General features: G+C 49.8%; 6 protein-coding genes across 6 annotated transcripts; 3 read left to right on the forward strand and 3 right to left on the reverse strand.

The window, feature by feature from the left end:
- Positions 1 to 340: 340 nt before the first annotated feature.
- On the forward strand, positions 341 to 858 carry MGYG_01695 (hypothetical protein; the record flags this gene model as incomplete). Its single annotated transcript, XM_003177578.1, has 2 exons — positions 341 to 618; positions 690 to 858. The coding sequence occupies 2 exons, from the start codon at positions 341 to 343 to the stop codon at positions 856 to 858; spliced, it is 447 nt and encodes a 148-aa protein (XP_003177626.1).
- Positions 859 to 3,644: 2,786 nt separating this feature from the next.
- Positions 3,645 to 4,277, reverse strand: MGYG_01696 (hypothetical protein; the record flags this gene model as incomplete). Its single annotated transcript, XM_003177579.1, has 4 exons — positions 3,645 to 3,679; positions 3,853 to 3,878; positions 3,945 to 4,073; positions 4,153 to 4,277. The coding sequence occupies 4 exons, from the start codon at positions 4,275 to 4,277 to the stop codon at positions 3,645 to 3,647; spliced, it is 315 nt and encodes a 104-aa protein (XP_003177627.1).
- Positions 4,278 to 7,621: 3,344 nt separating this feature from the next.
- Positions 7,622 to 10,594, forward strand: MGYG_01697 (hypothetical protein; the record flags this gene model as incomplete). The annotated part of the gene is made up of 1 exon (XM_003177580.1): positions 7,622 to 10,594. One exon carries the CDS (start codon positions 7,622 to 7,624, stop codon positions 10,592 to 10,594), a length of 2,973 nt encoding a protein of 990 aa, XP_003177628.1.
- A 1,555-nt stretch (positions 10,595 to 12,149) lies between these two features.
- Positions 12,150 to 13,717, reverse strand: MGYG_01698 (lipoyltransferase 1; the record flags this gene model as incomplete). The annotated part of the gene is made up of 3 exons (XM_003177581.1): positions 12,150 to 12,425; positions 12,516 to 12,623; positions 12,686 to 13,717. The coding sequence occupies 3 exons, from the start codon at positions 13,715 to 13,717 to the stop codon at positions 12,150 to 12,152; spliced, it is 1,416 nt and encodes a 471-aa protein (XP_003177629.1).
- Positions 13,718 to 14,501: 784 nt separating this feature from the next.
- Positions 14,502 to 15,850, forward strand: MGYG_01699 (chorismate synthase; the record flags this gene model as incomplete). Its single annotated transcript, XM_003177582.1, has 3 exons — positions 14,502 to 14,536; positions 14,598 to 14,959; positions 15,012 to 15,850. The coding sequence occupies 3 exons, from the start codon at positions 14,502 to 14,504 to the stop codon at positions 15,848 to 15,850; spliced, it is 1,236 nt and encodes a 411-aa protein (XP_003177630.1).
- A 481-nt stretch (positions 15,851 to 16,331) lies between these two features.
- Positions 16,332 to 19,140, reverse strand: MGYG_01700 (hypothetical protein; the record flags this gene model as incomplete). Its single annotated transcript, XM_003177583.1, has 3 exons — positions 16,332 to 18,008; positions 18,067 to 18,942; positions 19,015 to 19,140. 3 exons carry the CDS (start codon positions 19,138 to 19,140, stop codon positions 16,332 to 16,334), a joined length of 2,679 nt encoding a protein of 892 aa, XP_003177631.1.
- Between the last annotated feature and the right edge of the window lie 370 nt (positions 19,141 to 19,510).

Consider the following 19,510-nt stretch of genomic DNA (forward strand, 5'->3'; position numbering starts at 1 on the left):
TAAAGACGCAAGGTGAAAGGAACGAATAAATAAAAGGGAAGGCAAATTAAATAAAAAAAAAAGAAAAAGGTGACAGAGGTGAGTCTTTCGACAGTCACCGTAAACTGCAGTTTACCAGGAGTGAAGGGAAGAGATGCCCGTAGCCCGCATCTCTTGGGATTGTGTGCGAATCTCAGCGAACCGACGCCAGTTTTGCCTGCATTAGTTAGAGAGAGAGATGGTCGCCATTGCCTCCACTCCCCGAGAAGAAGAAAAGAGAAGATCGATCGGTATTGAAGATGGGAGCAAGATCGGTCCTTGTGTCGACTGTCTTGTCCTTCTTCTCCGTCGGTGAATGTGAATGGTTGTTGGGTCTCGAAGGGGGCCAGCGAGAGGCGGTCGATCAGAGCAGAGCCAGGTATATAACCCGGCAAAAGCAGCAGCGTTCAACCGGGGACTCGCCAATGAAGGGGATCGGGCAGTTCGAGGAGTTAGCTGTCTGGCGACCTATTCGCTATTCGTTGGGCGTGCAGCCGTGCAGCCGTGCAGGGAGGTTGCGGTCTTGTCGTTGCACACGATCAAGCCCCGAGAGGTGGAGTGGTTGGACTCGATAGGAACGCTGGTGCTTAATATGTCTATGTATATATAGAGGATGGCGAAAGGGGGTCCCTCCCTCCTCTTATCAGCACAGGCCCGAACAAGGCCGGCAGAGAGCGACTAGTAGCGGCACAATTGAAGCTTCCGCGCTCGCTGGTGGTGTCGCTCGACGCTGGAGCTGGCGTTGGCGCTGACGATGGAGTTGAAGCAGTTGACGATGTGGTTGAAACTGGTGGAAGTCGAAGAAGGCGAAGAAGACGAGAAAAGGCAGCAAAAGGTTAAGGAAAACGCTTTTTCTGGTTTGCTTTCTCGCTCGCTCGTCTTTTTGTTGTATTTTTCAACCGCAGGAAGAAGAAGAAGAAAAAACGCAGAAGGAGGGGGGAAAAGTGGCGCGCTAGACCAGATGCGGCTAGCGGGTGGTAAAGGTGTATGGTCAGGTACGGTTATTACAGGACGTTACAGTACACGATACGCTATCTGTATTGCTTGTTACGCCTTTATTACAGATATTTATATAGAAGAGACAAGAAGAGCGACGGCGAGGCAGATGAAGTAGATGAAGTAGATGAAGTACGAGGTCGATGATGAAGAGGGCGGCTTTGCGGACGATGGAGGATCCTTAGCTTCGGACATCGACTGCGGAGGATCAGCGTGGGAAGGAAGAGGCAGCTACTTTCATTGATTAGTAGAGGCAACTAGGGGAGTCCGTACTCCGGGGATTTCACAGACGAAGCTGAGAGAGATGAGAAGTGACTAGACGAGAGAGACGAGACCAAAGAGAAGAGAAGATCGCCCTGATCGTTTCACACGGTCCTACGGCAGGCGTGAAGACGGGAAGGCAGCAGAGAGCAAGTAGCAGAGCAGGCATCCTCCTCCTCGCCTGGAACAGAACCCTGTCTGGCTGTCCGTCCCCCCTTCACTCTTTGCTTCTTTGGCTCGATCTCAGTAATTAACTACGGAGCAATTAACTGGCTGCCCAGATGCGCATCGTCGAGATCGATAACTCAGGAGTCGGCCGCCGTCTCTCGAAAAGCTCCCCCCGTTCAAGCTCTCTGCAGGCTACGGCCCGTGAACCATGTCTGCGTTTCCTCTGCCTTCCAGCCCCCCGTCCCCCTTACTCCCTTGATCCCTTGCTCCCTTCCCAGCGTCTATCACTTCCCGCTCTCTTTCTTCTCCTTCTCTTTCTCTTTACTCGCCTGCTGGGTACTAAAATGTCCATGCTAGACCAGATCGAACTTCATGTGGTTATTTTTGTTTTCTCTCCCGTCACGAAGGTCGCAGGGATGAGGCTTGCACAGCATCAAAAAGTTACAGGCGAGGCCGCTCCCCACGCTAAGCACGGCGTCGATACACTGTGTATGGAGTAAATATCAAAGGACTCGTGGGATAAGAGAGCAGGAGGCGACTGGCCTACCATCTGCTTCTCCTGCTGCTACGGTAATAGTCGCCTACAGATGGTCCTCTCGCTGCCTTGGGGAAGATCCGGCTGCTATTGAAATCGCAGGTCCTACTGGCTGGCTACCCCGACTCCGTAACTAAACCACATATACGGAGTACGCCAGGCAGGCAGGCAGGCCATAAAAGCTAAACCAACGATGAAGATACAGAAGCCAGAAAGGTAAAAAAGAGAGATAAGACCAGGAAGAAGAAAGAATAATAGCAACAATGACGATGATGTCGATGCTGATATTCCGGTTTCTGCCACGGTAACTATAACGGGAAGGTTAACTGCGGCAGTCCCTCTATATGATAATGATGATGATGATGATATGATGATGAAATAACAGAGTGAAAAAGAAAAGAAGCAGTTATCGCTTCTTCTTCTTCCTCATGTCAACAGAGAGAGCAAAAGGAAAAGCCATCAGAAGAAGAAAAGGCGAGCTTGCATAGTTACGGACATCCCATCGATGTACGCTCCTCCCTTTCCCCCCACAGCGGATGAGAGAGTGACTTGCATACACTTCAGTACTAGACTTACTGACTTACTTACGGCATTACTAGGTAGTTACTGTACATACATGCATGATGCCTCTGGCAGACGGAGGAGTGGTTTCTCCTACTCCTACATCCCTGACTCCCTGGCGGCGTCTTCGTCTCCTGCCCTTGTCGATTCCTGAACGTTGACAGGGGGATGCTCTTCCCTATCGAGCGCCGTGCAGCAACGTACATACATTATACAGGACGGCCACAGAGTTAACCTGGGCGTCTACTCCATACATTATCATCCATTGTCATCTTGCGGATGGCTAAGAAGATACGGCTTCTTTTCCCTTGAGCCTTAAACTGGTTGTGTCCCCTCCCTTTCCTTTCCTCCCCGCTCTTGACGGCGGGCTAATGTCCCGTACGAGAAGAGACGGTCCCATCAGAGCTACGGGACGATATAACGTCTTCCCCCTCCTCGACTCCCTCGACAGACGGAGAAGAGACGGACACACAGAAGATCCCCAAGAACTCTCCATCCGCGTCCTCGGCCAATCGCACGGCGCAGCCAACTTTGTCCTCGCAGCGAGGGAAAAAGCACAGCCAAGGGAAGCCCATGGGGTGGGTCTTGATGGAGGCCCAAGCACTCGTCTTTCTCCTCGGGCCTTGCTTCTGCTTGTCGTTGTTGTTGTTTTGATACACGACGGACACAGGGGAGATATCTCATGCTGTGTCAAAGCAAAGGATAGGCCAAGTCCCTCTTACGTTGCTATGCTCTATACCACTCACTATTGGTGCTTGAGATACTATTGCTATTTTCGTGGTAGTATCAACGGCGGGTTACCAATTAAGATCTAGTAGAGTCCCGCACCAGTGGGCAAGAGTTGAACAAAAGGAAGAAAACAAGAATATCAGGAAGAAACTAAACCAGGCCGTTATTGGGGACCACGTCTTCCACCCGTCCAACTCACGCAAGCCCACGAGCAGAGAAAAAGAAGGTGGTGGTGTGAGATCCGCTTTGATTTTCTAACTGTCCGTCTGTTTAACCTTGAACTTGAAACAAGCCTCCCGCAGGGTGGCATACATTATTACATAGCACAAGTTTGATATTATATCTGCTCTCTGATATAGCCCGCACTCGTGGCCATTTAATGAATGACATAAAAGTCATGAAGTTGCGATGCTTCATGCAGGTTAGACGAATCGCTACAGAGTTATTACGGGAGTTATGCATTTGGGGGGGTTCAAGGGTAGGATAGTGTCGATGTATTCAGCTGGGTATAGAGTACTTCTGACTAGCATCTTTCTTCCCGCCAATCTGGGCCACTTCAGCAACTAAAGTTGATATTCACTTACTTCCCTCTAACCCCCAAACGTCACGGCTGTCGTTTGATTTTAGTTATCTACACATCATAACCGATGTCTGTTAAGTGACCCATATATCATACATTTCCTCCCGTTTTTCTAGAAATGCTAAGATGGACGGCATCTTCTCTTCTTCTTTTTCTTTCCTCCTCCTCCTCTCTCGGCCGTGCCTTTCAAACACATTGAGTCTGGTTGGTGGTTTACCTTGTACTCTGTACAGAGTAGTGAACAAGATACGCCAACCACCTCTGCGGTTGGGCTGATATCACGGGCCATCTCATACGTACATACATACATCGTATATTGTATGCAAATAACGAGGTGTGGTACATTCGGGAGATCTCCGGCTTTCCTCGCGAAGAAGAAACGATATCTTTCCTTGACCCTAGCGAGATACCGTTGATCTGATACGCCATGAGGGCCAACAGCCCAAGAAGGCAATCCTGTTGGATTACCCCGAACGGAAGATGAGGAAAGCCTTCACTTACATAGCAACGTCTCCCAAAAGAAACGAAGAACAAGGCCAAAGGGACGCAAAAGAAAAAGTAAATGAAAATCTCTCCTTGGACCAGGACGCCGTTCACATCTGTCTGTGCTTTGACCCTCTCCCTGTCTTCTCTCGTCTATCTTCATACCTTCTCCTTACGCCGTATGTAACTTTCCTCATCTTGTCGATTACGACTTGATGAATGTGTATATATTTTCTTTTTTGGCGGTTCAGCCGCCACAACTAAAGAATTCCTTTTTTTGGGTTGTCCAGCAGCAAGAGGCAGAGAGAGGATGGGCCTTGAGGATATGTATGGGGTGACTTGAGGGTGCTGGAGTAGTCAACAGATCCCGGTATCTTGGTCTTCTGGTCGGTACACCCGCCTGCCGCTTGCTCGTCATAGGTGGTAAAGTCGCAAACGGAGCGCAGCCAACGAAAAGCCGCGCCGGCCTTTTTTCGCATGGAAGGACCTGGCAGACGACGGCATCATTGCTCCGTGAAATAGTACAACAGCACCACACTGCATGCTTCTTTCAATCGTCAGTACTCCGTACTCCGCCCTGCTTCGTGGATGAAGAGGGGGGACAACCCCGTAAAATATAGCAGGAAATAGCTTTTCCGAGAGCATGTCCGTACGACCATTTTGTTTACACAGGGCTTGAGCCGTTCTCTTCGGTTGCCTGACCTGGCCTTCTCTTATCGCCGGTGTAATCCCCGATTTTTGTTCCACCTGGGCGTTGGTAAGGGAACAGCAGATACATTTCCCCCACCGTTTGGCCATTTTTACCAGCCGTCATCCCGTCAATTTTCAATGTGAAGATGGGAACAATGACGGTACGGAGTGATAGTATTAACTGTTGAAATTCCCAGCTTCATCGAAAGTTAAATTCACATCTGTCATACACATGTACTCCATAACTGTGTGGTACATAACTGGGCAGCGGATGATAGGCGCTTTTCCCCCGGTGATAACAAGTTGGTTTTTGGATAATTCCTCCGAAGGATTTCGTTTTCTTACTTGCCTCCCCAATATGCCGTTGATAACAGCTTCCTCTTCTTCTTCTTTTGTTTTTGACGTTGACATCCGCTTTCGAGTCCTCCATCGCGTGGCGCCGATAGCACAGACAGCTCACGGACGAACAACTACACGGTTCCATGCTTCGTAACCGTAAGTACTCCGTAAAAAAAGGGTAGAATACTGCGCTGGAGAGCGGCAGAGCTACACAGCTCTCACATGGCGATCGACCGCAGCTTTGTCCCCCGACGACCGTGTCATGGTATAGGGAGCACAAATGGGCCACTCGAGACCCGACGCTCGTTCCGGCGCAACCGAAAATCGAGATTTGTATTGGATTTTTAAGCTTCTCGACTTTGCCTCAGTCGCATGACTTTGGAAGCTTCAAGGACAAGAGCCAACTTAGGGTGAATATGTCATCCGCCAGTCAGCTTTCCAGGAGCCGAAGTATGGCTCAGGCCCTGAAATTGAACATCCAGAAGTTCGTCACAACATTTCTGGGGCAACTGAGTGTGCATGGAACTCGTCATATGGCCCTATATTCTTTGGCAGCCTTGGGAGCAGCTTTTCATTGAAGGTCGAACAGGTAAACTTTGCCATCTCCTATCACGCGTGGGACTGTAGGGTGTGGTTGACCCTTTCACATATCCCTGTTTGACCATCGTTGTATGCGCGCCTTGCCCTTGCATAAGCATTGCCGCAATGATATGCAAGGCGTGTGAGCGTGTGGCTGCGGCATGAGAAACTCACCATTCTTCTCGCTTTCATACACGCATTCTCCTCCTCTGGCTCTTCTTTCCGCGGAAGCGACCGGGGACCGTAAGAAACTAATAATAATTTCAACTGCAACTGTTCAACAAAGGAGGCGGACGACCGGACTGGCGGGATCCATGGTTGCCACAGCCACGAATATACGCATATATTCACTCCCAGAGCTCGAATAAACTTGGTCACAGCCCTTCTTCTATTTCCTATCTAGGCTTTCTTTCTATAGACATGTGAACCTGCCATCCTGCCGCTCTTTTGAGGGCACAGAAGCTTCTCTCTACCCTTGTACGGAGTATGTGTCTAGAGACTCTGGCTGTGATGTGATAGTTTGTGAGTGTGCCGTAAATGGTGGTAGCGCTCCGTTGTAGCCGTCAGGATGACGCTCCGTCCATCTCGAAGATTGTGGTGTGGTCCTCGACTTGCAAGTGCCCGCGTTCGATGACGACATTGGACGATGGCAGGTAAGACACCCATAGCGTGGAATCGCAAGTAGAACACCGAGACCACCTTAACCTTGTGCTTACTGCTGAAGAAACTCGGGCATGACCTCGACATGCCCCGGCTGCGGGAGGGTTCAGGAGGGTAGGTAGAGGGGGGGGGGGGGGGGTGCGAGAGAGTCAGTGGTGACTGCACCACTCGCAACAGCCCGGCGACGTAAGGTTGATTAGTTCCTGTTCCTTGCTCGCCGCCGGTGGGTGTGAAGCAGGCAGATCATGATCGCAAAAGAAAAGAAAGCAAAAGAAAGAACAAAGGGACCCCAACCTCCCTGTCGTCGCTTTCCTTTTGATATCACCAGGCTGCGGTTGGGAACCTTCGCGTCCGCCGGCTAAAAGTAAACGCGAGCCGCCGTCATGTGACAAAGCTCCTCGGCTGTTGCCCAGCAACCGCGGCGCTTATTTTCTTTTGTTTACTCCCAAACAACCTCTCGACATCAGCCCGTGGGTTGCGGAGATACGAAGCTGGCGGAGGAAGGATGTCACCGTTGCTCAAGCGATCAAGTGGGAACACACACGGAGTACGGAGTATAGAAAACAAAAACATTCTGGCCTTCGTCTTCTGCAACACTAATGAAGTTTAGGCCGTAGGGTGGTCAAACCTGGTTCTAGAGCCCGCAGGATCCAGCAGCTCCAGCAGCCCTTGATGCGAGTAACCAGCCACCCCACTGCATCAAATAATTAATTTCGATCTTGTTATTACCATTTGCCGCCTACCTTCCCACCTTCCCCGCCAGTTTGTATTTCCGCACATCCTGGGAAAACATTTTCAAAAGGCTATATTGCTCGTTGTTCTTCTTCTTGCTGGGCGGCTGTTTGTTGTGACCATGCCGTGAGCCGTCGAGTCTCCCTCGGACTGTTAGCAACTCAGACCTACCAAACTGGCCAGCGCTGCTTTATTATCACGCTGGAACAGATCATGGAAGGTTGACTGGTCCAAGTTCTATTGTTGACAACAGGCCTAGGTGATCGACCACTTTGGGTCGCGGACTCAGAATGTTCAGATCCTTTACTGCCAGCACCCTCATTGCGCTGGCAACAGCAACAGACTTACCATACAACCCTTCGTCCTTGTGGGTGTCGAACACCGCTGAAAATCAAACAGTTGCCTATTTCTTATCCTCAACATCAAAGGAGGTTAAGTTTCAATACGTCAACCTCACCAGACCATTCGATGCCGCGTCGCCGTCCTTCTCGAACATCGCCCTACCCCCCATCTCTCCAAACGATGCAAGATCGATAATTCCCATTGCAGACCCAGACGGCGTCCCTACCATCTATACAGGGGATTGTCGGTCCTCCAAAGCCGAAGTTTGGCGATTTGAAAGCGAAAATGGAGAAAATACTACCAATGTGAATGGGAAATGGGTGGAGTCTGCAATACAGCAAAAGAAAGGCAGCAATGACATACCATGGAAAGGGCCAAACTACCTCGCAGCTGGGATTGGGTTCTCAACCCCGGACAGTGATTCAGCCCCCGATATTTATGTGTTTGCCGGGATGTGTCCAACGGTCGAAGAGAGCCCAATGTCCTGGATATTAGACGCTGAGTACTCCAGAAATATGACCTATCTTCAAACAGATATGTCCCCTCCTAGTCCAGACTACAATATCGAAACGTTATCCATCAGATCCCCTCCCGTGGCCGAGGCGGGTTTCAGCATGACGCCCCTAGTACCTGCATATTCAAATTCATCGACTGGTGCGAGGTTGCGCCACCAGAGTTTCGTCCTTGCTGGTGGCCATACGCAAAGTGCGTTCGTCAACATGTCGCAGATAGCACTCTTTTCCCTCCCCGAGGAGACATGGAGCTACGTTACAGTCAACCAAGCATTGAGTGGTTCATCCCAGGCAAGGTTACCAGAGGGTATCTCCGGAATTGAGCCACGATCTGGTCATACTGCAATCCTTACACCGGACGGCAGCAAAATTATTATCTTCGGGGGCTGGGTTGGGGACACTTCCGTGCCTGCACAACCCCAGTTAGCTATCCTTAATATTGGCGAGGATTATGGAGGTTCTGGCGATTGGACCTGGGAAGTCCCAAAGGAATCACCAGGCGGAATTTCTAAAAATACTGGAGTTTTTGGTCATGGAGCAGCCATGCTTCCTGGTGGTGTAATGCTTATAACTGGGGGATACAAAATACCATCCCGGCTGTTCAGGAGATCCAGCAATGAGTTTGTGGCTAACGACCAGACTTTCCTCTTCAATATCAGTTCTGGAACATGGGCTGCATCGTATACTCCCCCGAAAGCTGCCTCTGTTCCAAGGGAGCACCACAGAGGCCCCCTATCTACAACGCTGCAGAAAGTTGGCCTTGGAGTAGGCCTTGGTGTTGGGGTTCCGATTGCCGTCTTGGCCCTGGCCGCTTTCTTCATCTGCCGCAATCGACGCACCAGTGAACACCGGAAAGTTCGTGAACAAACACTTCGAAGCCTTGCATTAGGTGCTGAAAGGCCTCACTTCGAAGCGCCTGATCAGCAAATGATGCAAGTGGATCCTGCTCATCACTATGGATATGGCGGATATAGCGACATTCAAAACTCTCCATTCGCAGCGGAAAGGACAGGCCTTTTGGTAGACAACCCAAGCCCAACCAGAGGCTTGCGAGCTAGTGTACGATCTCGAGGATATCAACCAGGCATTTTGCAGGATGATCCAAGACGAAATATTAAATTCTCCCAAATTCAGCCCATTGATGAAGGAGAGGAATACGATGCCGTTCAGCCAGTCCAGGCAGGAGCAGCTGGTTATCGGGATAGCAAGTGTTCTAACACCTCGGACCCGTTCAAGGACCCTCCTTCTCCGTCCAAGGAATGTTTCCCATCCCTTGTCCCCCAGGAACGGTCTAGATCGCAGGCCGGCGACGAGAATATACACGATTGGGTAGATATGTTGAACACTGAGAAGTTAGAAAAGCTTCCCAGTATTGCATCAGAAAAGCAAGATCGCACGCTCTCCAACTTATCTGGAACCTCAGGCACCTCATCATCCTCGCATCGTACGAATCCAAAGTTGCTAGATCGTTCAGTGTCCCAGAGATCCAATTTCGACAACCCTTCCAACTCCAGTAGCTCTGAAAGGGCGAATACAACTGATTCCGATAAAGCAGTCCCTAGCCGAGTTGTCTTGTCTGGTAGACCCTCCTCTCAGCTCTCCTACGCTCAGCTGCAGGCGGAAGGATCTTCATTGCTAGGTACCAATCCCTCATGGATGCCTCAGCAAGACCCGAATCAACCTGCGGAACAGCGCCAGGGGCCTATAAGTTTAGAGTTAGCAGGGACTATTCGGCGCGTTCTGGGCTCTCTTAGGAGATCGGAAACTTCTGGGAATTCGAATAAAACACCCAATCACGCCGAATCTCGCGCGTCAAACCAGCGAAGTTCAAGTACAAGCCCGACGAAAAGTTTCTATAGTTTACCAGATGAGGAGAATCAGACTTATTCGGAAGGCATGCACGGCGTGTCACAACGTCCCCATCGAGCAGTCAGTACAAGCTCGTCAGTCCTTAGGCGCAAGCAAGGTGCCAAAGATTGGAATGCAAACCGCAAATCGGGAGATAGTTCAATATTACGGCAAGGGAAAGCCAGGTATGAGTCCTCATCCGCCGAGGCCGGAAGCGCCGTGGGCGGCGCAAGCTTTAGAAGTAGCGAGGATGATTACGACTTCGACGATGAAGACTGGGATGTTGAGGCAGCTGCTGAAGGGAGAGTGGTACAAGTTACATTTACTGTGCCCAAGGAAAGGTTGAGAGTTGTCAACGCAGGCGCCGGAGATACCATTGACGACGATGATGAACGCGATGAAGACAAGAAAATGAAACAAAAACAAGTCGACACCAACGATTATGATCATGAGAGAGATAAAGGGAAGGGAGCAATCCCAGTTTCTGAATCTATGAAGTCTTTTGATGATGTGTTTACAGACGCTCCTGAGGAGCGCAGCGAAACGCCGACAAAACAGTAGGCACGACAAGGAGTTTAGATCTTGGAGTACCCGAGTGAAATTTTCTTCCCATTTCTTCTTGTCTACTTCTTTTCTTCTTTATTATTACCGAGACACTTATTTTTACTAGGGTTATATGCTCACAAATTGCGCTTCTTGGTTGATTTTGGGAAGGATGGGAATTTGATATCGATTCTAAGCCAGATATGCGGGCCGTTTTCCAGGGGCAATTTTTTCTTTTTGATTATCACTTTCTTTTCTTCAATACATGTATTTGAGTATTTTCTTTTAAATCAACAATTCAATTCAATCCAGGCTTTAGCAATAGTTATGATAGGATTACCTGTGCCGTCTCGGTAATCTAGGGACGGTGCATGAAGCATCTAATAGCCTTTCCGGGTCCAACTGCGCTTGGTTCCCCGTTCGCCTATCTGCCTTACTTTGTCCGCCTTGCACTGAGGACGGACAGCGTAGGCCGAAGCCAGGGGAGCGGGAGGGAAGATCAACCCGCGTGTTGGGGTAAAGGCAAACCAAATGATAGTCATAGCAATTTCCATTCAAGTTCCTTGCTGGAGATCCCGACAGGGGGCAGTTCAATTGCTCGATACGGGCAGTCAACAAGGGACTACAAGAACAAAACTACCAATTAAGTACATAGCCTATCTAACCAGTTGGTTCTAGCCAGGCTGAAGAGCAAATTAGCCAGTTAGTCAGGGGGAGTGGCCAAGTGAGAGGCGGTTTGGTAATATATATTCGTTCCCCTGTCAAAGGGCCCGCGCACTCGTAACCAGCTAGCTTGCCGACGGGCAAGGAGTTCGGAAGAAGATATATTGGATTCGCAAGCTCATTAACTACTCTTGTAACTACAGTGAACTTTGGAGGGATATGTTTCGTCATTGGAGCATGTCTGTGTATGAGTTAGCGAAGGTTGAATAGGTATCCTTGTCATATAAGGATCGTAACTATATGCCGCAATATAAGAAAGATCCTGAAGACGGGAGCAGGATAACAGCGCCCCCATGTTGCATCTTCGTATCCCGGGGAATATTGCGCACGGAGTATTATATGAAAGATATGAAAGATTCCAAATCGGACAAAAATACAAAGATATATGCATAGACGGGGGATACGTATGGAGTGCTGCAAGATGGAGTGTAATATTTGATCGTGTGCATTACTCCGTACGACGGATTTCATTATCAAATTACAAGACATGGTTCCTCAGACGAGTAGGCGCTTCTCAATACTGATTGAATACTTGGTTTGGATTCTGTCTCTATCATTCAGTCGGATACGTACATAGTTACTGTATTGTAATTCTAGGGGGCCGTCAGTATTGAGGGTGATGTATCCCAGGCCTCTCATCCCTCGTCAGCATGATTCCTCTCGTATATCGCCAGCTTCTTGAGCCACTCTCTGAGTCACCCTGCTAGAACTGGTTGGTAGACAATAGAGTAGCTACGAGGACCTTGTGCGTAAGGATGTGCTCTATATTTATATCCAAGTCTAATGTAAGCAACGTCTAATATATTGTACATAGCTAAGTGTTGACAACACCTATGAATAGGTTGGTAGATTAATGTCCTAGCTTACTCTCAAGCCACTTGGCAAGGCCCGAGAGCTCGTTATCTGGAGAGTTCGATGCAAAAGCATCAGGGTATACGCCCTCTTGGCTGGCTACTGCAGAAGCAGAGCTGAGAACTGATGCCCAGTCTGATATTCCATGCAGCGCCCTGTTGTGCAGGATTTTATGAACACAGGCTGCTTCATATTGTGCTGTGCCTGGGTCTTGTGATGTAGAAATGTGACTTTCGATGATGAGGCCTGATTTGACTCGGAAGAAAGCCCTGGTCTGCAGCATGACGGACAATCGTAGTTAGCCAGTGCATCATCTTACGTAGACGGAGGGCAATGTGGCGGAGTTTGCAGGGTTGGGACATACCGAAGGCGAGAGGGCAGGTGATATATCTGGCCTAGGCCGGGGGTCTTCCTCCGTCGGATGCGTGGAGAATGTAAACTGGGGGCATTGGTTGTATTTCCATTCAAGCGACTGAAAATAATGTCAGTTTTTACATACATTAGACATACGGTAGCAGAGACGCGTTGACTTACGTGTAGTTCCTGGATGCCTTTGCACACTTCAGGCTCGTTTCTTGCATCTTCGTCGGTCAGGATGCCGGTAACCCAGTCGTCCCCCGAAGACAACTCCGGATCGTTGGCGTGGGCCCTTTGAGCTTTCAGTAAAGCATTGCTGTCGAGATTGTAAAGCAGAGCAAACTCTTGCATAATTTCTCCAATTATCTGCTGCATGAGGAATGGCCGTACTGATTCGTCTAAGGCCGAGGATATATTTCCAACGGGGGACCTAACGCTCTCAACGCCCCTTGCTTTGATATATGGACGAGCAGGCGACCTCAGGAAGAGTCCTATCTGCCGGAGGTTCGGTGAATCAATTAAGCAAGTACCATGGTGCAAAGCACGGAATCTCGACAGCTTGTATGCCGAGCCTGATATCTTGACTGCCCGAACAGGTTCCTCTAGCGGCGGACTCTCAGAATCTTGGTCTGTAGACCCAGCTTTGACTACACGAGGAGACGGCTCTTCCTGAGCGTCCTGGCCGAGTACGATATCATGACGCTCGTTGACTCTCGTTTTCAAAGCCCCAACGTTCTTCAATGCCCTGACCACCAGCTCAGCATGTTTATCTCGATGGAAGATCGGCTTTGGGCAAATCACGCAGAAATTCAGGTTTCCTTCGTCATGAAAGACCGAGCCACCGCCAGACCGTCGTCGAACGAAAAGAGCATTACCGTCACTTCTACGGCCTTCATGCCCAGTGCTGCTCTTTAGCAGACGCAGGTTTGTCTCGAGCCAGGGGTTCTGGTTCCGTCCTATAACGACACAGGGCCTGTTCACGTACAGGAAGAGGACCTTGGAGTCCGGCGGCGAGCGTTCGTAGAGGAAGTTCTCGAGGGACAGGTTGACAAAAGGGTCGTTGGAGAGGGACTGGTAGACCTGGAGTCTGGACTGAGGCCGGGAGCAGAGCGCAGCAAACGTCGAAGCTGGCCTGCTAGCCGTCCATTGGCAGCCGTGTCTGAGAGACTGCGACCATTGCAGTGGCTGTAGAGGACGGGCTGAAAACATGAAGCCAACCTGGCCTGCTACAGCAGCATCGTGGGTGTGTTTATGATAGTACGGGAACAAGCAAAAGAAAGCGACGTCGTCTAGAAAAAGACCGAAAAAGCTGCGGCGGAAGCTAAGACGGCCCCTGGCAGCGCCGAGTCTGGGCGTCTTGGGCTTTCTTTAGGCTTTCTTTAGGCGCTAGAGCCTAAAGGTTAGTTAAAGACGAGCCCCTTATGGCCTAGGTTTGCCCCCTAAGTCCTAGTTAAAGGCCCCTAAGCAGCCCTAAACAGCCCTACCACCTTAACGGACTGAAGATGGATGACATGAACATGTATGCAGTATTTAATTCAGGACGGCCCGTCTCAACCATGCCGTCCTACCTATTAATTAGACAGATACAGCCGGCCCCTCGGTCCGCCAGAGATGAAAAGACGAAACTCCTTCCCGTCCTTCACGATCTCCTTCTATCAAATTGTCACTCTCGCTGGTGTTTTATCTAGTTAAAGCGAGATCCGTCATCGGCGCTGAGTCATCCACGTTGGGCCAGCAGGAAGAAAAAAGAATAAAAAGTCACAAAAAGTCGACCAGAAGAAGAAGATGAAGACAAAAAGTAGACAAGAAGAAGCCTGGCTAGTTGAGATCAAGCGATTGGACTCTGGACGGACCGGACTGGCTGTCGTATTCACTGACTGACAGCAAGCCAACAACTCCCTATCTCTGTCTCTCTATATAACGAGACCGACCCCTGCCTGTCATCCAACCCCACCGTCCAGCTACAGAGCTAACTAGCTAGAAGAGCTTCACGATGTCGACCTTTGGAGAGCATTTCAGAGTCACCACGTACGGACCCCCTTTCATTGAAGTAAATACACGATACCAGACTTACTGACTCGAGGCTTAGCTATGGCGAATCACACTGCCGCTCCGTCGGCTGTATCGTCGACGGGTGCCCGCCTGGCATGGAGCTCACAGAGGCAGACATTCAGCCCCAGATGACAAGAAGACGGCCGGGACAGAGTGCCCTGACAACCCCTCGAAATGAAAAGGACAAGGTCGAAATACAGTCTGGAACCGAGTTCGGCATCACGCTGGGCACTCCAATTGGCATGGTGGTGCGGAACGAGGACCAGCGGCCCAAGGACTATGGAAACAGCACCATGGACATGTACCCTCGACCCAGCCATGCTGACTTCACCTACCTGGAAAAGTACGGAGTCAAAGCCAGCAGTGGTGGTGGCAGAAGCAGTGCACGAGAGACCATTGGTATGTCTACCTAGCCAGTTGGTAGTTTCTTCCTTGGCTAACACAATTCTAGGTCGAGTGGCTGCCGGTGCTATTGCGGAAAAGTATCTCAAGCTCTCCCATGACGTAGAGATAGTCTCCTTTGTCTCCTCTGTTGGACATGAGCATCTCTTCCCTCCCACAGCCGAGCATCCCAGCCCGGCAACCAACCCGGAGTTCCTCAAGCTCATCGAGAAAATTGACCGGAAGACCGTGGACTCTTTCGCCCCTATTCGATGCCCTCAGGCAGACGCAGCTCATCGGATGACCAAGCTGATTGAACACCACCGTGATCTATCAGACAGTATTGGAGGAACTGTTACCTGCGTCATTAGAAACGTCCCTGTTGGCCTGGGAGAGCCCTGCTTCGATAAACTAGAAGCCAAACTCGCACACGCCATGCTCTCGATCCCCGCTACCAAGGGTTTCGAGATCGGTTCTGGTTTCCCTGGCTGCGAAATCCCTGGATCAATTCACAATGACCCTTTCGTGGTAGAGACCAACGGCAACGGAAAGAAGCTGACGACCAAAACGAACAACTCTGGAGGTATCCAGGGAGGTATATCCAACGGAGCTTCCATCTACTTCCGCGTTGCCTTCAAGCCACCAGCGACTATTGGACAGGCTCAGACCACCGCCACTTATAGCTTTGAAGAAGGCATCCTCGAGGCAAAGGGACGACACGACCCGTGTGTGGTACCGAGAGCTGTGCCCATTGTCGAGGCTATGGCTGCTCTGGTCATCATAGATGCTCTCATGGCACAGAACGCAAGGGAGGCCGCGAAGAACTTGCTCCCTCCACTACCGCAGACGATACCAACACGGCCAACCATCACCTCACCGGCCCAGAATAGAGGCGAACAGGCAAAGTGAACTTGTTCATTTTCTCTGTTAAGCAGTATCCAGGATAGTTTATTATGAACCTACTTACCTTATCTATCTTTGGGACCACTAAGATCTAGATCTCGTCAACTTGTTAATACATATTACATTGGACACTTCAACATTCTGATTCCAATATATGTTGAAATTTATACTCCCCCAAACCACTTCGTATTTAGTTAAATAAGTATAACAGGGTAGGATATAATTCATATCATCACATAGATTGTATTAAAAAAGAGTGTTGGTGAGGTATAAAATCCACAGTATGACGCTAATCTCCACAAAACGCCATATACTGTCTAAATATGCAGCACTAACTTGTGTACAGAAGGAGGGTAAGCCAGTCAATATGAATCATCAAGGGTAACACCCAATAAAGAAAGCAAAAAATGTATTTCGACAACGAAGGAGGACACAAAAAAAGTAGTAGTCGGAGAAGAAAACGTTATTGGTCTGTCTGGTGTCATTTCTAATTCCGCCTCTGACGCAGAGAGTAGCGTGTATTAGGCGTAGCTCGAGGAGCTCGATCGTCGTCAAGATTTAGTGATTTGATCATAGAAGGACTGGGGTTCCCACGGCTTATGTCTGGGAATCTGAGTCGAGAAACGGGTGTTTGGGCTTCTGATGCAGCTGATGACGCCGAGTCTGATACTGTAGAGGTTGGGGAGAAGGGGCTGTCTTGCAAAGCTGAGTCGAATGATGGAGAAAACGATAGGGATGGTTTTGGTCGCCGGGTAGCTGGGGTATAGCCTGCAAATGAAGTGGTGGGTGTAAATGACGGCTGTGGTGTTGACTTCATCCTCGTGGCAAAGTCAGGAAAGATATTGTGGTGTCTTTGGGGGAGGGTACTTGGGGGAGAGTTGCTCTTGGGGCTCATTCTGTTGTTGGCGGTCTGTGGCCTTCTGGCTTGGGGGCTACCAGCATACCTGCTGCCCGGAGAGAGACTGTTTTGGCTCATATTGAATGTAGTAAACGAGCCGCCTGCTGATGAACTAGGAGAAGGTTTCTTCTCTGTCCGTGCCTCAGACTCAGTTTCTGCAGCTTTAGGGGCTTTCTTGGGCTCAGTCGGGTTGGTATAAGGGGAGAGAAGAGGCCCAAGGCCAAACATCTCGTGTCCCATCATGAATGAAACCAGATATATCCCAGCATTATCCAGACCTACTGGGCTGTCAAGTTGACGAGCCTGCACAACTGCCAGGTAAACGCAAGATACTAGCTCAAAAAGAGATAGCAAGATCTCGGTCACATTCCAGACCAGCATCGGTTTCATCAGTGACTCCAAAAATGAAAAGGCAGCGACAAGGAAGGATATTCCAAGCACCACAGACTCAATGGACTTTGCAGGCTCGGTATACACCTTCGTGCTCATCCACAAGACCACGCAAGATGATAGGAGGATAATTCGCAGTATATGGGTTGGACTGTTACCAGAAACCGCAGACCTCTGATTGATAGAGACCTGACCGGACTGGTTCTGCTGGGCGTTACCCGGCCCATCCGCGATTGAGAACGCTTGGTCAAATAGGTTCTCGAGACCAGTTTCGGCTGTCAGACCGGGAGGGAAAAATTTAGGTGCTGCGAAGACAGCATTAGTTCGAACTGGCTTATGATCCTGGCCTTCCTCTTCCTCCCCGTCCTCATCATCCTCTAAAGACAGACGCGTAGGCTGCAAAACAGGCGCTTGATGGAATGGATTTGGCTTTTTCTGGATCTGTTCCACCTTTTCTGCAACTGGGTTCCGCAAATTCCAAGATGGCGGTTTTGGCACCTGAGGCAGCTGACCCTGAAAGAGCATTGAAGAAGAAAGTGTCTGTGTCTGTTGGGTTACAGGTTTAGCTGGGACTTTCAGAGACGGCCGGGATGGAGTCCAGTCCATTGCATCGATATCATCCCGCCGAAGATCCCGCGGAGGAGTCGGTGGGACATGCGGTTCGGGTGTCGCCAAACGGCGTGGTGCAAGACTGGCAATGGGAAATCGCTGAGGAACTGGCTGCCTGCCCATCTCAGAGGCTTGCGACTCCTGCGGGCTTGACGGTCGCGTTCCAGCCCTGCTGTTGGTACCGGATAACAACTCCTCAGTATTGTCATGCCAATCAACAAGCGGCCTCTTCTCGAATTTGATAGTCGATATTGAGGCAAAAGTAGTCTATCCAGCATTAGAACATTTTTAAATACCTGGTAAATCGGAAAGTAGCGCAACTTACAATCAAGGTAAATATAGCGACAAAAGCATGGATAGACGGGTTCAACTGGGGATGCAGGCCTGTAATCGCAGGGTCTTGCAAACCGGCCCACGCCATAAACCTGACCATAAGAGCAACAATTTGAATACGGTAGTACTCTCGTAGCCCAATCAATCGACCATGATGGCCTTCAACCTTCAGTCTCAACTTCGGGTTCCACCAGAGAGAAAATGCGCCTAGAATTAATGAAAGCCCGGCGTAAGGTGCAAGAAAAGTGGCACATTCTCCTGGAATGCGACGGTTGTTGATGGAGCTAGCAACGCAATAGCTTCCGAGCGAGGACATGGACATTGAAGCTACCTCTACTTCCTGTAGCTGGTAAGCAGAAGATGCAAAGGCAACGACGTCCCAGACCAGTTGACCAGCAACACTTGACCAGAACGAAAAGGCCCCCGTAGAAACTAACAGGCCCTTCCATCTCCACATCTGTCTTCTTTGTCGGGACGATCTGCCCTTGCTACGTTCCATCATGCGCCGTAGATGATCTGTTTTGGCAGCATACCCAGTTTGTCTGATGCGATCAACGACTCGTGGCTTGCACTTCTCGCAAACCTGCGGGTAGCGTTCCTCCAAGCTCCGCTTATAGGACGGATACGACTTTTCGTAGGCCGCATATTCGGGGTGTGACGGGTCGGGGAGGTACGAAGCCAATGTCTGGGTGAAAAGATACTGGTTCTTCTGGCACGTAGAGCAGAAGATGGTAGAGTCGGCGGTGCTCGGTTGCTCTGGCTGTTCTTCGAAGGATTGCGATAGCGATGGCGGGATAGGAGCAGCGTACTGATGGAATCGTTTCTCCGTCGACACTTCAGCAACGGGAGGATCGGTTATTTCGCCATTCTACCATGCGGCCGTCAGTATAGATATTCCCATTTACCCGTAGATAGAAGTTGTCTTCAACAAGCAACATACTTCGTCTAGATAGTTAACAGCCTGACAGCGCTCGCATTTCCACCTCCGGACGGCGTTCTTGTATATCTGTTTCGAATTTCCGCCGCAGTAAAAGCATCGCAGCCGCTTTTGAAAAAAGGGAGCCATCACGGCCTACATCAAGCAAGGAAGACGGCGAGCGAGCTCAAGGCCGTGGAGTGATAGAAGGTGGTTGTTATTATTTTTGGTTTATTTTTGTTATCGTCAACTTTTATTTTTCTATTTTTGGCGGTTGAAAGTTGACGTTGGCGGGTTTAAGGCGCGCGCTTGTTAATCGCCGACGGAGCAGCACAACACATCAAGAAGAGACGAGAAAGGACGAGATAAACAATAATAACAGATCAATAGACAATACAGAATAGACAGCAAAACCAAGTAGGAGGCTGAAGATGCCGGAAGGAAGGGGACACCAGTCGTGAATTCTAGCCAGCCAAGTTGAGCGTGAGAAGGGGAATATCTGTCTCGCTAGTGATTGAGA

This window comes from Nannizzia gypsea, genomic scaffold (genome assembly GCF_000150975.2).
Source record: "Nannizzia gypsea CBS 118893 supercont1.1 genomic scaffold, whole genome shotgun sequence".
Taxonomy (NCBI): domain Eukaryota; kingdom Fungi; phylum Ascomycota; class Eurotiomycetes; order Onygenales; family Arthrodermataceae; genus Nannizzia; species Nannizzia gypsea.